The sequence below is a fragment of the Sinocyclocheilus rhinocerous genome, unplaced genomic scaffold (assembly GCF_001515625.1).
Source record: "Sinocyclocheilus rhinocerous isolate Xijiao unplaced genomic scaffold, SAMN03320098_v1.1 scaffold449, whole genome shotgun sequence".
NCBI classification, from domain to species: Eukaryota; Metazoa; Chordata; class Actinopteri; order Cypriniformes; family Cyprinidae; genus Sinocyclocheilus; species Sinocyclocheilus rhinocerous.
Window position 1 is genome coordinate 1,298,107 of NW_015652285.1, and position 19,987 is coordinate 1,318,093.

Consider the following 19,987-nt stretch of genomic DNA (forward strand, 5'->3'; position numbering starts at 1 on the left):
ACTGTTAAAAACAGCTCACCTTGACCCAGGTCTTGCGGGAAACCTCTCTTTTCTCAATATTGTACCCACTTACAGGGCTGCCTCCATCATGCTCTGGTGCTTCCCACATTAGATGCACATGATGTCTGGTCACCTCTGCAACTTTGAAGTCTTTGGGTGCACTTGGACATGCTGAAAGGTGCAAAAAATGGGAATGTACATTAATTGCTGCACAAAAACAACAACGTCGTAGGAGAATATAGTAGAAAGAAAATGTGCATACCAATAACATTGACTTCAATCTCTCCAGAGACAGTTGTCACATCATTCTCCAGTTGTAATGTGTATGTTCCTTTGTCTGGACGCACACTTGGAGCAACAACCAGTTCGGTGTATGTAGGCCTCGTAACCATGGAAACACGGTCACCTGCAGTGAACTCTTTGTCACCAAATGTCCACTTGGGTTTGGGGACAGGATATCCCGTAATGGGAACTCGGATGACAAGAGCATTGGGAACAATGACCTCCAGACCATTTTTAAATCCACTGAGGTCCATTGTGGGACCCACTAAAGGTGGAAAAGAAAATGTACACATTTAAAATGATGTGTGTTCATATATTTACCTGTCTTTAAGGGAAATTTAAAATGGCTTACCGTGAGGATCATCGGCCAAAAGTGGCCCAATTGCATCAGCTGGATCAGAAACGCCAGCAGCATTTTCTGCACATACTCTGTAGTGATACTTCTGACCAAACTTCAGTCCAGAAACCTTAATGTAGGATGTAGGATACATGAATAAACACATTATAAAAAAAGATGATCTTTTCATATGATAATACATTTTGTTAAATCCAAAACACAAAATTAATCAACATGACATACCCTGTAGTAAAGGTCAGGGCAAAGCCTAGCGTTACATCTCCACCACTTGTCAGTACCATCTTCACACTTCTCAATGATGTAGCCCGTAATCATACTGCCTCCATTGCTAATTGGTGTCTCCCATGACAGCTGAACTGAGTCTTTGGTCTGATTTGTATAGCTGAAGTTCAGAGGTGGACTTGGCCTCTCTGTAATAGGAGACAAAATTTAATGTTTGACAATGACTTTTGCAACAACTCAAGACATAGCGAGCAAAATATAAACCCTACTAACCAATGGGATCCATGATCTTCACTGGATCTGTAGCAGCGCTTGGCTGGCCAATTCCAGCTTTGTTCTCAGCTCTGACCCTAAAGATGTACTCTTTGTTTTCGACAACATCATTGAGTGTGGCTGTGTGATCCTCAGCTTTGACCACCATAGCAGGCTCCCATTTCACAGACGTTCTGTCACGTAGTTCAATGATATAAGATGTGATCTCAGATCCTCCATCAAAAAGTGGTGGTTCCCAGGAAACTGTGGCACCAAACCTATTGACAACTCCAACCATAACCTTCTGAGGTGCGTCAGGCACATCTGTTAGAAGCAGAAAAATAATTTAAAAATATTTTTAAGACCATGTAAAATTAGTTGATACATTCTCACCTCCTACCAGAAAATCAAGAAATAAACTGAAGCATAGCTCACCAAATTTGTTTTTGGCTTGAACTGCCTCATCAGTAGTAACAAGCTCGCCATTTCCAACTCTATTGCGAGCACATACACGGAAGAAATACTTGTTGTCCCTCTGCAATCCACCAACACAGTACTCTGGAATGTCCGCACGGTCTGTGGCCATTGTCCAGGTCTTGCGTTTGACATCTCGTCTCTCAACCACATAAGCCAAGATCTTGCTTCCACCATCACTTTCTGGTTCCTCCCAAGCAAGGCTGACCTCACCATCAGCAGTGTCAACAACATGCAGGTTCTTTACAGGTCCCGGAACATCTACAACAACACTTTTATCAGACATCTAGAACAGTTAAATTGTCTGTAAATCATCTAGTTTGATTTCCTGCTTACCAATGACATCAAGATTAATGAAAGCCTCTCCTGTTCCATGTTTGTTCTTGATGACAATCTTGTAACGACCCTGGTCTGACTTCTTAGGGTCCTTCAGCCTGTACTCTGTCCGTTCATTGGATGTGTCAATGTTTTGCCCAGGAAGGCTGATGTCATTGTAAAACCATTCTGCCTCAGCACGAGGATAAGCATCATAGGGAACCGTCATGACGAAAGGCTTTCCAGCATCTGTTACAAGGTTCTGATCTGTAGTCTTGATCTTTGGAATAGCTGTAAAGAAAGGTATAAAACATTAACAAATATATCCCTTTACAGTATATCAAAACCTAAACCGCATTAAAATCATTAACTCTCACTGTATCATACCTGCAAGCTCAAGCTTGGCTCTGGCATCCTTTTCCTTGGCAACAATCCTGTATTCTCCCTGATCACGGGGTCTGATCTCACACACCTGCAGTCTATGAACTTTGCCCTCACTGATCATCTGGTATTTGTCACCCTGGACAATGATCATGTTGTTCCTCATCCATTTGATCTCAACTCTGTCCTTATTTAGTTCAGCCTCAAACACAATATCTGATGCTGGAGGCTCAAATACATCTGTGGGTGGCCTGACAATTTCTACTGGAATCTCTGTTGAAGAAAGAAAAGAAAGATGGCATTAGCAAATCAAATCATCTGGCTATATAATATGGAGATAAGAATTGTTGCATAATTCCAAATAAATAGATTATGATCCTCAAATAAATTTTAGAGTTTCACAAATATGAATTAAATTCACAAATAAATAAAATGAGATTTGCAAATAAAAAAACATATTCACAAATATCTTTTTTATGTCACATACACAACTTTGCCTGGCATTCATTTGTGAATCACATCCTGTGTGTTTGTAGATCGCTGCATGCATTTGTGCATTTGTTCAGTGCGGTCTCATTCATCTGCATTTGCTCAAATAGGAAATATAAGGACCATAAAAATTGTTACAGTAAAAGATGTTTAAAATTTGAATTTGTTAGACCATTAGACTGTGTATCAAGCCTAGGCACAGTATTATATTTTACATGCCTTTGAAAATGCCAGAGAAACAGCACTTTAAATCAGACTTACTAGTTTTGATTGTAAAAATTACTTAACAGCATCCAAAGTAAATGCATGGTTTTTATTTACATCGTTCACTCACAAATCCCCAGTACACGGTAGAGTGATGCTGAGGCTGGTACCCAGATGATAGTTGTTATTATATGTGTTATTATGCCCTATATTTGTCACCGCGATTGTGCTTTAAAAGGCCAAATAAGCCATTGTGCCATGTCTTACGCTGTGTCTACCCCGTTCGCTGTCGCGCTGCGCTGCAACAGCTGTAACAACTGCAACTGTACGCATCAAAGAAAATGCATGAATCATTTGTCTTTTATCGTGTCATGCCTCGTCCAGTGTAGACAGTATTGCTGATTATAATGATTTCTATTTGCTATGGGCGCATCGCGAGGGTGTTACTGATGATGCTCGGGATCTGTGAATGATTATAAGTTGTGTATAATCCTGAGTTTATCCTCATTCACTGATCCTGATGGAAATATAAAGAAGCCTTACACTCCAACAGTCTTTTGGAAACAGTTTTTTAACCACACAAACAGCACTTAAGTTCAGCTCAATTTGAACGAAGTGTCTATAATGCAGTTCCTTACAGGGGTGCAAAATGAATCCGCTCCCGCCCTGATTGTAAAGCAAAATGTGACTGGGTATAGCGAGAACGTGCATACGATTGGTCAGCGAACTGTGGCTGTTATCTGATTGGCTTGAGTAGACGGTGGGTGGAGTTGATGCATTTGTAGATTTGTCTTGATGCTAGAAATGTTTAAAAATCCACAAATTCGTGTAGCAATCTACAAATGCACAGGACGCAATTCACAAATGAATGCCAGGCAAAGTTGTTGTTTGTGACATAAAAACATACTTGTGAATATGTTTTTTATTTGCAAATCTCATTTTATTTATTTGTGAATTCAATACGTTTGTGAAACTCTAAGATTTATTTGTGGATCGCATTTGCAAAGCAACAAAATGTGATTAATTTAAAGGGGGGTGATTCTTTTCTACATCCACTGTAAATACCAGTAAGATGCTGTGAAAAATACCTTCAACAAAGAGACGTGCCCTTGTCCTTTTGTCTTCCACTCCACAGGCATATTCACATTCATCATCTGGTCTGCACTCTTTGATTACAAGCTTGCATTCTTTTTCATCTTTTTCCATATGATATCTGAAAAAAAGATCATGTTCATTAGCAAACATTTTCACATTATTACAGAGTACTTTCTTTCATGGTTCAGAACTCACCTTGGTCCTTCTCTGATTTCACGTCCGTTCCTGTACCATTTAACGTGGGCTTTTTCCTTAGACAATTTGCAAGTGAACTCAGCATCCTCAAACTCAGTGATGGTTTGGTCTCTGAGTTGAGCGGTGAAGTCAGCGGGTGCCTCACTGATGATCAGTTCTGCTGTGGACTTATCAGCACCAGCAACTACACTGTATTCACCCTCGTCTGCAAGACTGCAGTCCTTAATGGTCAGAGTGTGCTTGTCCTTGTCCACACGATACAGAATACGTTTGCTGAAAGTAATCTCTTGACCGGCCTTCATCCACTGGACTGTCACATTTGGTCTGTTCACTTTGCAAGTGAAAGTTATGGTCTTCTTTTCCTCTATTTCACAGTCCTCTAGTGGCACAATGATCTTGAGGGCTTCCTCTGTGGATGCAAAAAAATGTGTATTAGCATTGTACATATACTGCTAACAAAATACACTAGGTATAAAAGGCAGACATATAATAACAACACACCTAGTACATTGACATTAGCAGAGCACTTGGCCTGCTCTCCGCGTTGGTTAGTCAGTGTAATGGTATAGCTGGCTTCATCGGCCTTTTCTGCAGCTTTTATTCTCAGAGAGAACACAGTGTCTCTCTGAACCATGACAAACTTGCTGCTCTCAAACATCATCTCATTGTTCTTCAGCCATTTGGCTTTAGCTCCCTCTGAGTTCACCTCGCAGTTAAGAACAATCTCTTGTCCTTCCTTTACTTGGGTATCCTTGATGGGAGTGATTATCCTCAGTTTTTCTAATGAGACAAGTAATGGTACCCATATTTAGTTCAGTTTAATATGACAATTCAGAATGAAACATTTGAAGACCTTTACAGAAATATATACTAACAACAACAACAACAACAAAAAACTTACCAATCACCAACAAGTCTGCTGAAGCCTTTACAGAGCCAATGTGGGCAGTGAATGCACCCTCATCTTTTACCTCGCAGTTTTTGACAATGAGTGCCCTCCTCTTGCCATCACTGACAATTTCATACTTATCATCAGTTGTAAGTTCTTTGTCTCCTTTGAACCATTTGACTTCATAATTTTCCTTAGACACTGAGCAAACAAACTCAGCCTTTTCGCCCTCAACAGCCTCTTGGTTTTGGGGCCTGGCAATGAACTCAGCTGCCAATTCTAAAGCAATAAAGAGACTCAATTTTAGGTAAATCAATGCCTAATTAAATTATCAGTGTGATTATTTAGTGCATCATGATTCCCACACCTTTTGACCAATAAACTTGAATTTCGAAAACAATTTTAAAGAAATTGCACTCAATAAGAGCAAACAAAATATTTAATAGCTAGAAATCTATATATTAATTTTAGAAAATTCCATGACTTTTCCAGGCCTGGAAATCACAATTTTAAAATTCCTTACTTTTCTAGGTTTTACATGACCATGGGAACCCTGAGCTTGTAGGACTTTAATATAACAGTGAGTTTGAAAGAATCTAAGCTTAAAACTTACCACTGATCTTTAGAGTTCCTTTTGTTTCTGAAGCAGGCAGTTTGCACTGGTACTCGCCAGCATCATCCATACGGAGGTCCTGTATGATGAGAATTCTCTTTCTCCCATCTGCAACATGTTCATGTCTACCACCCTCGGGAATCTCCTGGTCAGCCTTGTACCACGTAACCTCCGCACTGGGTTTGGAGACCTCACAAATCATCTTAATGCTGTCGGTTTCCGTGCCCTCAACATTGGACAGGTTCTTTGTGAATCTAGCTTCCTCCTCTGTAAGGCAAAAGGAATAGTCATTAATGTCTTTATTTTAGCTTTATTTTAGAACAATGGCTGAAACAAAACTTACCGACAACTGTCAGCATTCCAGAGGATTTGGATGTCCTTGCATCACATTCATATTCTGCTTCATCATCAAATACTGCCTTGCTGATGATGAGAATACGCTGTAATCCCTTGGCAATAATCTCATACTTTTTGCCTTTTCTGATCTCAGCACCATCTTTGAACCAGCGGACCTGTGCAACAAACAGTTATGAATCAATCCACTCTGTATCGTCAGAGCTTGTGTGCATACTGTTGTTTAAGAAAGACATTTTAAATTCTACGAAATTCTGAAAATCATGCACATTTTTTAGTTCAGCTTTTCACTAAAATTGCATTGCTAATAATATAATTTGTAATTAAAACGACTGCATTAAATTTAAAATGTAAATCAGGCACAGCTTCACTAGTAGTCTCAGACTTCTTGACTCCACTATCTGTGCACAGAGATTTCCGTTAAAAATACCTTGGCACTTTCACGGGACACTTCGCATTCAAACTTAGCAGATTCCTTCTCCTTAACCTCAACATCATGGAGAGGCTTTGTGAATTCAACAAATGGAGCTGAAAAAAAAAAAATAACAGGTATATGTCTTGGAGTCATCAAGGCTACAGTCCTTGATGATCAGTCTCCTTATGCGTCCCTCAGCCACCATCTCATACTTCTTGGTTTTACGAATTTCCTGTCCGTCTCTGAACCACTTCACATCAGCCTTCTCCCTGGACAGTTCACACTCCAGAATGGCTGTGGCTTCCTCCTCAACAGTCTGGTCCTCCAAGGGCTTGGTGAACTCAACTGGTGGCTCTGTGATATGTAATGTGGTAATTTGAAACCATAAGCAATCTCTATATATGCCTATATTTTCTATCCAATAGGAATACAGGTGTTCTAGGGTTATTACATTGATAGGAATACATGTGTTATTGCAGTAAACTAAAACTACAACCATAAAAAACATATTTTATTACTTGAAAAAAAAGTTAAATAAAATAAATATGATTAAATATATAAAAAACTTAAGATAACTAAAACTGCAATAAAATGTAATAAAAATTATGTAGACAAATTAAACAAAAAAACTTTGGGAAAACACAACAAAATTACTAAAACTAAAAATTCAAATTATAAATATTAAAATAAAAACTAATTCAAAATATTAATAAAAACTAAAATAGTATCTCAATGATACTACAATAACATTGGGGTGTTTATTTATTTCAAAAACATACCATTCACAGTAAGTTTGGCCTGGGTCACAAAGTCCTTTGCAGTAAGTTTCACTTCCCCGGCCTCTGTCATCTTGATGTCTCTTAGAGTCAGAGAATGCAGTCTTCCTTCTGCTCTGGTGACCACCTGAACACAACAGTGTGGCATAATTTTTTAGGTTGAGTGGTTTTATCAAATGCTTTTTCCCCCACATTTTTTATATAAAAACTCTGAAAGCAAAGGAAAAATTAAGTGGCAAAATCAACAAAAATGAGAAAGTGCCTTTAAATTATAAAACAAAACGATCTCTTTCTTAGTTATCTGTCTAATTTAAGCTATGTAAAAACAACAAATGCATTGTTAGAATATATATATGTGATAAATAATTACATAAGAAGCATATTTTCTTGAAGTCAAACATTAAAATGAAAGAGATATATATTTTATCAAATGTCTAATGATTATGAAGTTCACTATACCACCACTTCAACAACACTCTTGAAGCAGTTAAAAATAACCAGAAGGGCGCCTACAGGGCAGAATGGCCCAGCGTTATCTCAAAACTTTGAACAAGTGCTGGAAGTCCTTATATGCAGAAAATCTTTATATAAAGACTTTTCTACTTGGAATTGTCACGCTAAGACAAAAAAATATACATACTGTGTGTGTGTACACTGTATAGTTAAACTATAGTCTATTGTAATTTTTCCATAACTACAACTGAAGTCACAGTGAATAACAATGAAATCTTAAACATTCAGACAGGAACAAAACTGAATTGATGATGCTCAAATTAACAATTAAATCTAACAAAATCTACAGAAAAGAATCTCACCCTATCATTTGGCTCCATCTTTGTTGAGCCAACGAACCATTCAACTGGAATATCTTCATATGAGAGCTCACAGTCAAAGGTGGCAGTCTCTCCAGCAGTGACAGTGACATCCCGAAGAGGTCGCAGGAGGCCAATTGTGCGTGCTTTAGAGGAGGAAATGGACATCCTTAATAAGAAGAAGAGACAATCCTACTACTACAATTTGTCATTCTGCTCTATCACTAGGTTATATTTTGCAGCCTGAAGGACTATTCAGATTCACACAGGATCCTATATCATTAGCATATTGAGATTCCATGCACTGCCTGTGGTCAGATAAACTAGGAGGCATGTTTCAGTTCTGCCAATCACCCCCACCCTCTCCTGATAAGGCATGGGACTTCTAAAATAGTCTTGAGGCCTGACTGGCTGTTGACTACCAAGTTATCAGTTACTGCCACTCAAAAAAAAAATTTTTTTCTTCAGTGAAACAAGAATGCAGGTTGTTTCGTTACCAATTTAAAAAGGTTACACTTAGGCTTTGTGTTATGAAACACAAAGCCTAAGTTATAAAACTAATTGGTTACAGAGAATAATATTGGCTGCATGCTTATTTTTTTATTCACTTATGAGGATTCTCACCTTTAACTCTGAGCTGAGCACTTGATTTAGCATTAGCAGCACTGAAGTCCACACCACCAGCCATATCCATGTGAACATTGTAAAGAATAAGCATGTGCTTGGTGCCTTCCTCCTTAATCTCACAGTCCTGAGTGAAACAAGCACATTTTTGGGGGCTGAAAACATTGACATAATATGAAAAAAAATAAAATATATATATATATATTAGGGCTGGGCAAGTTAACGCATTATTATCGCGTTAACGCATTAATTGATTAACACCGACAATTATTTTATCGCACGTTAACGCTGTTTTTTATTATTATGAAAGTCCGTTGCTCACTGGCTCTGAATACACACACAGACAAACCATGGGTCACAGGAGGGGTGGGATGTTGATCAGTACTGGCTTGGGATGGGTGTCATCACGCGTCTCAACAAAATGAGAGCATATGGGGTGGACCTAAGACTGCAGCAGCGCTCACATGAAGCGCTCACGACTCATAAGTGGGAAATAGTAAGTTTCCGATAGCATGTGAAGACAGCAGAGAAGCGCTCTAGCTCAGCACAGTGGAGTGTATCGTTTTGTTAACTTTGTGGTTTATTATTTTAAGTCGTTTGGGACAATATATTGCTTTACAGATCTATCACTCTTGCTGCAATTTTATTTAACAGAAATCACTTTTCAAAAACTACAACGAACGACTCGTTTGGACTACAACGCATATTTTCCAGGGATTTGTGATATCACAAATATTTAATCGTTGCCCAGCACTAATATATGTATATACTGTGTGTATATATCTATATATAATAAATCTATATATAAAACATGCATTGCAGGAAACCCTTACGGCAGACTGGTGCAGGGCCTCTCCTTTGAGTTTCCAGTTACCATGAACATCCTCCTCAGTGATTTCTGTCTCAAAGCGAGCAGTCTCTGTCTCTGTGACCTCCACACTGTACAGTGGACGGATAAACTTAATATCACGTTCTGCAAAGAACATGAGAGGAGAGGCAAAGTTATACGAGTTCATAGTAATTTTCTCAATTTTAATCTATTAATCTGTATATGGATTAATAAAACAAACAAAAAATACATACCTTCAATGTTAAGCTTGGCTGCTGTTTTGTCAGAGCCGCAGTCACACACATATTCACCAATGTTGGCCTTCTCTGCCTTCTTCACTGTCAAGATAAGTTTCTTTCCATCAGCCTTGATGAGGACGTTCTTAGAGGGAGTGATCTCCTTGCCGTCTTTGAACCATTTCACCTGAGCAGATGATTTGCTCACTTCACACATCAGGACAACCTCATCCTTCTCAACTGCAGTGTAGTCCTGCAACTTGGTAGTAAAGTAAGGTTCTCCCTCTGTTGATATAGAGGAGGACATGATGTTTTCAACATGATTTACCAATATACAAAAATGTCCTTGTACGTAATTTAATAAAAAATTAACCCACATACGGTGATCAAGACCCTGACACAAAGTTATTTTTTCTATGGACTAGTTAGCCAACATATTTAGCTTCCTCTATTCTAAGAGCTCTGTCATCCACCTCATATTTCTTGTTCCTTGTTCTTCTAAATGAATGAGGTTTACATTTTCTTACTCAGAGCTTTCATCTGTCAAATTATTTATGCTCATCATAAAATTAATTCTGAAAATTTTTCATTTCAATTTTCACAGAAGTTTGTAAGTTTGTAGCTATTGTAACTTGTATTGGTATAAAAAAGAGAGACTGCAGAGTGATACAATATGAAAGCAGCACCAATGTACTGTCAAGAACAATAGTCAATTATACTAAAGTCATTATAAAATGTATTAGAAAATATTTTAAACACTTACCAAGTACAGTGAGCATTGCTTCAGAGCTTTTCCCAAGGGCCTCAACTTTAATTAGAGAAGTGTCATCAATAGACACCTCTTTGAAGGACAGAGTATGGGTTTTGCCATCCTCTGACATGTGTACCACTTTACTTGGATGCAAACGCATGTCATTCTTGTACCAGGTGACTTGTATCTTCTCATGAGAGAGCTCAATGCTGAATTCTGCAGTCTCACGCTCTTTAACAGTGACATCTTTAATGGGTCTGACAAACTCAAGACGGATACCTGTGTAGAACGACAAATGCAGATCAGAAAAAAAAATTTATCAGAAAAAAGTTTCAGAAGGAAATGTGATTACTGTGCATCATATATTGCACATAACAATTTGTTAAATAACTTTTTTCATTACCCTGAATAACAAGTTTGGCAGATGTCCTCTTGTCCTCAGCCTCAAACATATACTTAGCCTCATCCTCATAGGCAGCAGATCTGACCACCAGAATGTGTCTTTTCCCTTCTACGAGGATTTCAAACTTTTCATCAGCCTTCAACTCCTGAGATCCCTTTAGCCAACGGACGGCCTTAGCCTCTCTTGACATTTCAATTTCAAATCTTGCATCATCTTTCTCATAGACTTGTACATCGCTCAAAGGCATGACAAAAGAAATGGGCAAATCTATGCAAAGATGAACAGAAAGATTAGATTAGACTGAAATAATTAGCTTGATTTTTTTTAAGTACATATATATATACTTTTTATTTTATTTTATTTTTTTAACTACCTTTCACTTTAAGATTTGCAGAACACTTAGCATTCGCTCCCTGGAAGACCACCTCTCCAGATTGGGAAACTTTGCAGTTGTAGAGTGTTAATGTGTGTTTTGCACCATCCTCAATAATCTCAACATCCTGTTTACAAAAAGCACATGAGAAAAAATATTAAGTATGTTGCTAGATGTTTGTGAAAGATGTTTATTGAATTTACTGATGCAACTGTACTCACAGGTGACGAGGATAAGACTTCGCCCTTCAGCTTCCACTGGCCATGGACATCATCTTCAGAGATTTCCACCTCAAAACGAGCTGTCTCACCATCAAAGAGCTCAACACCATACAATGGTCGCACCACTTTGATGTCACGAGCTGGAATTAAATAGATTCTATTTAGAACAAAATTATCAAATAAAACCCACTTGTACCCCTGAAATATTGCAATGTTTTTTACATTTTAGGAATATAACCTTAATTACTGACCTTCAATGTTCAAGTTGGCCGAAGTCTTGTCTGTTCCACAGTCGCAAACATATAATCCTTTATCTTTGTTCTCAACTTTCTTAAGATTGAGGATTCTCCGTTTGCCTTCAGCTTTCAAAGTAATCATCTTGGAGGCTTTAATTTCAATTTCATTCTTGAACCATTTCACAGGAACATCTCTACTGAGCTCGCAGTCAAATGTGACTTCATCTTTCTCAACTGCGGTGTATTCTTGTAACTTGGAGCTGAAAAATGCATCACCCTCTGTAAAAACAGGTTGCTGTGTTAATAATATTCAGAAAATAAAATATGTGTAGTAATCTACATAAAAGGTTTTGTTGTACTGCAAACACAATGATACAGTGAGGGGGGGAAACAAGAATTAGTGCAGCTGATCAAATACATTTAATGGTGAAATAAAGGTAAAATTACCTATTACCAGCAGCTTAGCCATTGTAGATATTCCTTTAGCCTCTGCTTTTATCAGGCAAGTATCATCTAGTGATACTTCCTTAATTTCTAGTGTATGTTTCTTTCCCACCACGCTGGTGAACACGGTTCTGCTTGGGTGCACTTTTATTTCATTTTTGTACCACGTCACGGCAACATTCTCATGAGAGAGTTCAAGCTCAAATACAGCTGTTTTACCTTCCTTCACAGTTAGGTCCTTTAATGTTGAGGTGAAGTTCAGCCTCATACCTACGACATTTGTTCAGTGCATAACAAATTGACTATGGACGCAATAAATTAATATACTACAAACTTGAAAACCAGTGAATTATTAGTGAATTTATTAGAAAAAGTGAATTTATTAGCAACTGTGTTTTTTTTACTATTTGCTATTTGTTAGACTACTCATTAATAAACACCCTTGTTAAATTTTGTCAGAAAGTATTTTGACCAACACTTCACTAACCAAGATGATAACCAAGACTTACCCTCTACCATCAGTTTTGCTTTTGATGATTTGCCCAAGACCTCAATACTGTATTCACCCTCATCCTCAAAGCCACAGTTATTTATAATGAGTATGTGTTTCTTTCCGTCATCAATGATTTCATACTTATTTCCTTGTGTAACAATATCAGAACCCTTAAACCAAATCACTTTAGGCACATCCTTATTGACGGAGCACTCAAACTTTGCCTGTTTCTTTTCATGCACAGTAACGTCCTTCAGAGGGACTGTGAACTCCATTTCCAACTCTGGTAGGTATGAATGAACATTGTCCATATCGTCACTCATCTGCATTTGTAGATTTGAATTTTCATTTTCTTATGCTTTAAAAAAAACATTCTCTTACCTTTTACTGTGAGCATAGCACTTGTCACAGCATTCAGAGCTTGGTATGTAACTTCTCCAGATTGATCAAGCTGAACGTTTTTGATAGTAAGGAATCGTTTTGTTCCCTCAGATCTGATGTCACATGTCTAAAATAGAAGAAAATTATGAATCAGCAATTTTTTTGAACAATGTGCTATAAAAAATTACATAACTGTATTAATACTGTTGGGGAAAGACTAACTACAATTAGCACTGCTACTAATCATTGCAATTTGTGTGTGTGTGTGTGTGACAAATAAAGAATGTTTTTATTATAAAACAGACTTAAATCATTTAAATAGATATCACCCTCTTAAACAGCTTTACACAGTTAGCCGTTTTTTAATTACATCTCCAAATGGGTAGAGTGGTTATTTAACTACTTAAATTATGCCTACCTTGTAGCCTGGGAAGCCACAGTTTCAAAGTAGCTTCCCCAACACTGGGAATGACTAATATTTTAGGACAGTGGTTCTCAAACCTGTCCTGGAGTACCCCCAGCCCTGCACATTTTGTATGTCTCCCTCATCTATCACACCTGATGCAACTCATCAGCTCATTAGTGGAGACTGCAAGACCTGAAGTGGGTGTGTCAGATATACGGAGACATACAAAATGTGCAGTGCTGGGGGTACTTCATGGAGAGGTTTGTGAACCACTGGCCTATTGAAATGTCTCAATTTTGTCATCCTAATCTTGGCCTATATGTGATACTAGAAATTTCAGTTAGTTTTACACATCATCTTCTGAAATTTCAGTATCAAAGCTGGCCTCCGTTTTCTCAACCACCTCCATACTAGCAAGAGGCTTCAAGATCTCCGCTTCACGTTCTGAATAGAGATTATAGAGAAATGTTTATACACAACGTTTTCAGATGGTAATATAAGCAGAAATCAACAGTCCTCAAGTGGTGGTGCTGTTTTTAAACAAACCTCCAAGTGTTAGTTTTGCTGCATATCTGCGGCCTTCAACCTCCACAGTGTACTCAGCAACGTCATCAGGCTGGGCATTTTTAATTGTAAGAGTAATATCTTTACCCTCCTTCTTCACCTCAGTCTTATCTGTGGGCTCATTAGGGATTTCATCGTTACCCTTGTACCACTTCCAGTTAGGGGTGTCCTTGAAGAGCTCGCCTTTGAATGTAGCAGTGGCCTTGGGCTTCACATGCTGGTCCCGCAAAGGTTTCACTAACCAGTCTCTAATGATTTCTGTTGAATACATACATGGGTAAATTCACACACCGGCTCTAAATTCATTAAAGAAGATATAGAAACATCTATCAAAGTTTTTAAGAAGATATTAAAAGGTTAAAAAAACAAATACATACCAATAACCTTGACATTAGTTTGAGTTTTGATGTTTTCACACTCGCATGTGTAAACACCAGCATCATCATCGTTCGCGTCCTGGATTGTGATGGTACGCTGTAGCCCAATAACATTGATTTGAATTTTGCCAGGAATTTCCTTTATCTCTTGTCCATTCTTCTTCCAGACCGCATCTCTGTCCTTGTTCAACTCACAGGTCAAATACATTGGCTGCCCCTTGAACACGGAGGTCTCTTCTTCCAGATTCTTTGTGAATTTCACAGGTAATTCTATATGAAATGATAGAAGAAATGCAACTTTAACAATCATACATTATTAGTACCAACATATTAACATTAATGGTCTTTAGAGGCAAGAGGCAATGCCATATGACATTTTTATGTGACTAGAAAGGACACTTTGAGAATAGCAGTCACAAATACCTTCTACAACAAGTTTAGCTGTTGAGGTCTTCTCCTTGTTGCCAAGCTTTGCAACACATGTGTACTCCCCAGTGTCTGAAAGCTGTACATCAATGATTTGCAGTTTGCGGTCTTTGCCATCAGATGTGAATTTATGCTTTGGACTCTCCCTTATATTGCTTCCATCTTTCATCCAGGTGGTGACAGCAGTAGATGGAGAGATTTGGCACTCAAATACAGCAGAGGAGCCAATGGACTCAGCCTCCTGCAACACAATGTCCTGGAGCTCCTTCACAAACTTCAAGGGGACGGCTTTGAGTTGGAAACCAAATGGTGATTCTCCTGGAGGCTTGTCACCTCCACCACCAGGTCTCAGCCCTCTACCCCTTCCAGCATCACCAGGAGATGGAGTTTGTCTTGCTACAATAAAAAAGAAAAAGTTTCACCATTTTAAATTATTCTTATATAACTTTAAAATTAACCCATGCACTGTAACATTATAAATGCATACTACGAATGTACTGTATATTATGAACGTACGTCTTAGTCCTCTGCCTCTGCCTGGAGCTGGTTCCTCCTTTGGTTTTCCATCTGTTTTAAATATTGTTATACTATTAAGAAAGGCTTGAAATGGTAAAACTGCAAAGGGTCTTAAATGATTGGTTTATAAATTATATACAAAGGATATAACATATGTGAGCATATTAATGACAATAAAAGACAAGAAAACAAGTTTGAAAAACACAGCCCAGTACAAATGGCACCCACAACGAAAATGACGAATGAAGATGAAGGAATGAAAATGAGACTGACAAACAGTTACATGACAGAGCAGGACTTCACTGACACACAACATTTTATAAAGAGGGTTTGATGAACCAAGAATGAAAGAACGAATAAATCAAAGGAAGGACACACAACATCAAAACTAAATAATAAAAAAATGAAGACACTTGTTAAAGGGTAATAATGGATGAGTTGAGTTGATAATATTTGGAATGATTGTAGGGAGCCGCGAGATACCAGTGGTGAGCTTTTGTGCCACCATCTCACCTTTCTTGTCACCCATTCCTGGGGTTTCAACAGCTCCATCCTCCAAGGCGTCATCAAAGGTTTCGGATCCATAACTGTCCCTAGGAGCAAGTTCCCATCCCCAAGTTTCTTCTTCTTCACCATCCACCACCTCCTGCTCATGCTCATATACTATCTCCTCTTGCTGTGTAGGAATCTTTTGTAGATGCAGAAGACTAGGAGACAACTCCTTTACCATTGGCAGTTTGTCTTCAGTAGTTTTTAAAGGAGGTTCCTGAGTAGTCTTTTCTTCTTTGGGGGAGACTGTCTTTGAGACCTTCTTCAGAATTACAGACTCAAGTGAATCTTTTGGTGAAATCTTCTTGGGTGATTTTGCACTAGACTTTCTTTCCATTGGAACGGATTCAGTGAGTTTAGGTTTTTGTGTCTCCACTTTTGGTGAAGGAGTCTTTTTTAGCTCTGCAGGTTCTATAGGCTTCAGTGATATTTCCTCTTCTCTCTGAATTTCCTTTGGTGAAAGACCAATTTTTTTTGCCATTTCTGGTTTATCATCCTCTTTTAGACTCTTTTTAGTCAGTGGAGTGACTTGAGGACTAGGTTTATCTACCTTTGGTGAAGGAGTTTTATCTGCAATTATTTTTCCTTTTTTAGGTTTCAACGATACCTCTTCTTTTTTCGTTTTATCCATTGGAATCATTTTGTGTTTTTTAGCTATTCCCTTCCCCTCTTCTTTGGGACCTTCCTGTGTCTTTTCTGGAGTAGTAGTACTCTTCATGGGCTGATACTCATGGGGTGACTCTAGCTTTTTGATCTCTTTAGCCTCTTCATATATTTTTTCACTTTTTCCTGGTTCTTTTACCTGGATGTGAGGTTCCTTCAGGATATGTGTTGTTTCCGGTCTCTCTGGATGCGTAATGTCTACAGGCTTTTTCTCAGTTTGCTTTTGAGGAACCATTTCAGCAGTTACATCAGCATGAGATTCTTTGGAAAATGGTTTTAGTGTAACAGTTTCTGGCTCCTCAACCTGTGGTAGAATTCTCTTTGCTTTCTTTGGAAATGTCTCAGGTTCTTTGGAGATTTCATCTTTAGCCACAACAGGTTTTGGAATTATGGGTTCTTTAGTTTTTTGATCTGTAGGTGTCACATCTATTTCTTTTTTTGAAACAGGCTCATCCTTTATAAGCCTTTCGTGTTTTTGGACACCAATACTATCACTGCTCCTGTCTATGTTGCTGTCTTTCTGGGGACCTACAACAGCTTTGTCTAATTTCTCGGCAGGTTTTAATTTGACAGTTTCCTGTTCTTTCTCAGTTGATATTGCCTTAGTTACCTTTTTCTGAGGTATCTTAGGTTCATCTTCCATTGGAATTTTACTTCCTTGTTTACCCTTATTTTCTACTTCTCCTCCACCTATTTCAGTAGTAATCTCTTTCTTCTTCATCACATCCTTGTATTGTTCAGTCTTCTTTCCCTCCTCTTTAGATATTTTCTTTGTTTTTGTAGCGGTTTCATATGACCAAGTATCTTCTGTGACTTCATAGTTGCTGGCGAGTTTGATTTCAGTAACAGCCTTTGAATACACCATCTCCTCTCCAACTATTTCAGCTTTCTCAACTTTCCGGAGAAGTGGCCCCTCATCTGTTGGTGGTTCTTCACACTGAATCTGGTTTACTTTCTTAAGTGATATAACTTCACGATCTTCCTGATGTTCTTTTGATCTTCTGGTTACTTTCTTTACGGTTGGCATTTCCAATTTTTCCTCTTCCTTGATGTGAATTTTACTCTTTTGTTTAAGAAGTGCTTGTGTGGTGCTAGTTGTTTCTGAGGCAATAAAGGTCACAATATCACATAACATGGACAGTACAATCAGCATGACATAAGACACCTGTACACAGCAGGGTTGAAGCCATGTCATTAGTGTTTTTTTTTTTTTTAAATGTTGGAATTAAAATGAAATGAACCTCAACCCTGATAAACAGTAGCGAACAGAACTGTACAGCATAAAAATAAATAAAGAAAAAAGAACAATAAAACAAAACAATAAGCAGACAAAACAAACAGAACAACAAGCAGACATGTGAAATGTGCTGCCTGAATAACTGATTTGAATATGTTTAATAATCAAACATTTGAAGGTTCGTTTGTGGCATGTGACTCACACATTAACATACCTTTGCCAGCAGGTCCAGGAGCTGTAACAGGGCCCTTATCTGCATCTGTTTCAGAGATCATTTCAGATTAAACAGGTAGCGACACACAAGTTAGAAGCACAATTCACTTAAAATGTAAATTCTGTCATCATTTACTCCCCTTGTGTCTTTCAAAACCCTTTATATGACTTTATGTCCTATGTGGAATACAAAGGAAATAGCATTCTGTCCAAGCTGTTCTTTTCTATTCAATGAGAGTGAATTGTGACCATGGCTGTTAAATTTGTAGAAATTAACTTAAATTTCAATCTGTTCCTCAGATCATATGTCTGCAGAAAACTTTAAATATAACTCAAGTCATATAGACTACTTCTATGATGCATTTTTTGGTCTTTATTTTCTGGAACTTGACAGTCCCTGGTTCCCATCCGCTTTCATTGTATAGAAGACAGTTGCTCAGACATTCTATTAAACATTTCCTTTGGGGTTCCATTGAAGAAAGAATTCTCATTATGAATATGTTTAAACAAAGTGTAATACAAAAGAAGATACCTCTCATCCATAATTTTGGTTAAAAAAACATTTAAAAAAAAGTCAAACTGGTTAGAAAGTATTTTAAGTACAACCTCACAAGTGTTTTAAGACAAACATGTAATCACATGACAGGATTCAAAAGATACTTTAAAAGTAGAATTCACAAGACCACAAAGACACATTAACAACCCAAAAGGAAACACCAACAACAATAACAACTGACACAGAATACATGAAAACAGAGACTCTACCTGTGGGAGGAGAGACTTTCTGTTCTTTTGGAGCTGCTGTTGGCTCTGGTGCCACAGGAGATGGTTTCTTTTCAACAGTAGGCTCTTTAAATAAAACAATACCATAATCACAACCAAAAATAGAGAAGGCAAATGTGGAATAAGATGTCATTTGACTGGACAAGGAACATTTAAAGATGAACACAAATAAGAACAAACATCACACATCAATCCAAAGACTATAGACCAGCAATTTTTTTTTGCTTTATATACCTTTTGGAGGAGATACTATTTTCTGTTCTACTGGAGCCACAGTTGGCTTTGGTACTTCAGGAACTGGTTTCTTTTCAACAGTTGACTCTTTAAATAAAACAATGCCATAATCACAAGCAAGAACAAGAACAAATAAATCATGGGACTAAGACGTTATTTGACTGGACAAAGAACATGTAAAGATGAGCACAGAAAAAGATCATTAGACTAACAAAACAAGCAAACGCATACCATAGACTAACAAACAGACCAGAAAGAGCTCTACCACAGTGTGACTTTGAATACCTTTTGAAAGAGGCAATATTTTCCGTTCAACTGGAGTCACACTTGGCTTTGGTGCCTCAGGTGATGGTTTCCTTTCAACAGTTGGCTCTTTAATTAAAACAATACCATAATCACAGTCAAAAATAATAAAGCCATATGTGGAATAAGGTGTAATTGGACTTGTCAAAGAACATTTAAACATGATGAAAAAAGAAGATACAAAACAAACAGAAATGAGATCAAAGACAGACTTTTATACCGGGAAATGTTTCTTCCAGTTTTGCTGAATACCTTTTGATGGAGGTGATATTTTCTGTTCAGCTGAAGCCACAGTTGGTTTTGGGACTTCTGGTTCAGGTTTCTTCACTATTTCTGGTTCTTTAAATAAAAGTAAGCCATGATCACAATGAAGAAATAGACCATGAACATTTACAGATGAGCATACAGACACATTATCACACACTAAACTAAGAACTGAAGAGTAATAGCACCAAATCTCCCAGCCTTCCTTTGAGTACCTTTTGTAGGAGAAACAACTTCTGACACAGGAGTTGCAACAGCCTGGGTCTTCTCGTCTAATTAAGAATTATAACATATTCAAGATACAAGAAACTAAAGAGGAACATGCAGGCACAAGA

At 37.8% G+C, this 19,987-nt stretch overlaps 1 protein-coding gene across 1 annotated transcript in view; it reads right to left on the reverse strand.

Moving 5' to 3' along the window:
• Positions 1 to 19,987, reverse strand: part of LOC107714355 (titin-like) — a 137,730-nt gene that overhangs the window by 76,296 nt on the left and 41,447 nt on the right. Inside the window, 41 exon segments of the mRNA XM_016520177.1 lie at positions 20 to 171; positions 263 to 547; positions 635 to 749; positions 863 to 1,050; positions 1,136 to 1,438; positions 1,550 to 1,849; positions 1,925 to 2,194; positions 2,291 to 2,557; positions 4,066 to 4,190; positions 4,268 to 4,676; positions 4,769 to 5,047; positions 5,169 to 5,435; positions 5,770 to 6,036; positions 6,113 to 6,281; positions 6,554 to 6,668; positions 6,670 to 6,892; positions 7,318 to 7,441; positions 8,130 to 8,272; positions 8,751 to 8,877; positions 9,584 to 9,723; positions 9,834 to 10,100; positions 10,579 to 10,845; positions 10,970 to 11,236; positions 11,343 to 11,469; positions 11,564 to 11,703; positions 11,815 to 12,078; positions 12,247 to 12,513; positions 12,753 to 13,019; positions 13,118 to 13,244; positions 13,876 to 13,967; positions 14,070 to 14,345; positions 14,465 to 14,734; positions 14,888 to 15,286; positions 15,407 to 15,457; positions 15,920 to 17,719; positions 18,070 to 18,114; positions 18,834 to 18,917; positions 19,086 to 19,172; positions 19,371 to 19,457; positions 19,641 to 19,727; positions 19,868 to 19,924. Coding sequence (XP_016375663.1) covers positions 20 to 171; positions 263 to 547; positions 635 to 749; positions 863 to 1,050; positions 1,136 to 1,438; positions 1,550 to 1,849; positions 1,925 to 2,194; positions 2,291 to 2,557; positions 4,066 to 4,190; positions 4,268 to 4,676; positions 4,769 to 5,047; positions 5,169 to 5,435; positions 5,770 to 6,036; positions 6,113 to 6,281; positions 6,554 to 6,668; positions 6,670 to 6,892; positions 7,318 to 7,441; positions 8,130 to 8,272; positions 8,751 to 8,877; positions 9,584 to 9,723; positions 9,834 to 10,100; positions 10,579 to 10,845; positions 10,970 to 11,236; positions 11,343 to 11,469; positions 11,564 to 11,703; positions 11,815 to 12,078; positions 12,247 to 12,513; positions 12,753 to 13,019; positions 13,118 to 13,244; positions 13,876 to 13,967; positions 14,070 to 14,345; positions 14,465 to 14,734; positions 14,888 to 15,286; positions 15,407 to 15,457; positions 15,920 to 17,719; positions 18,070 to 18,114; positions 18,834 to 18,917; positions 19,086 to 19,172; positions 19,371 to 19,457; positions 19,641 to 19,727; positions 19,868 to 19,924 — 9,596 coding nt within the window.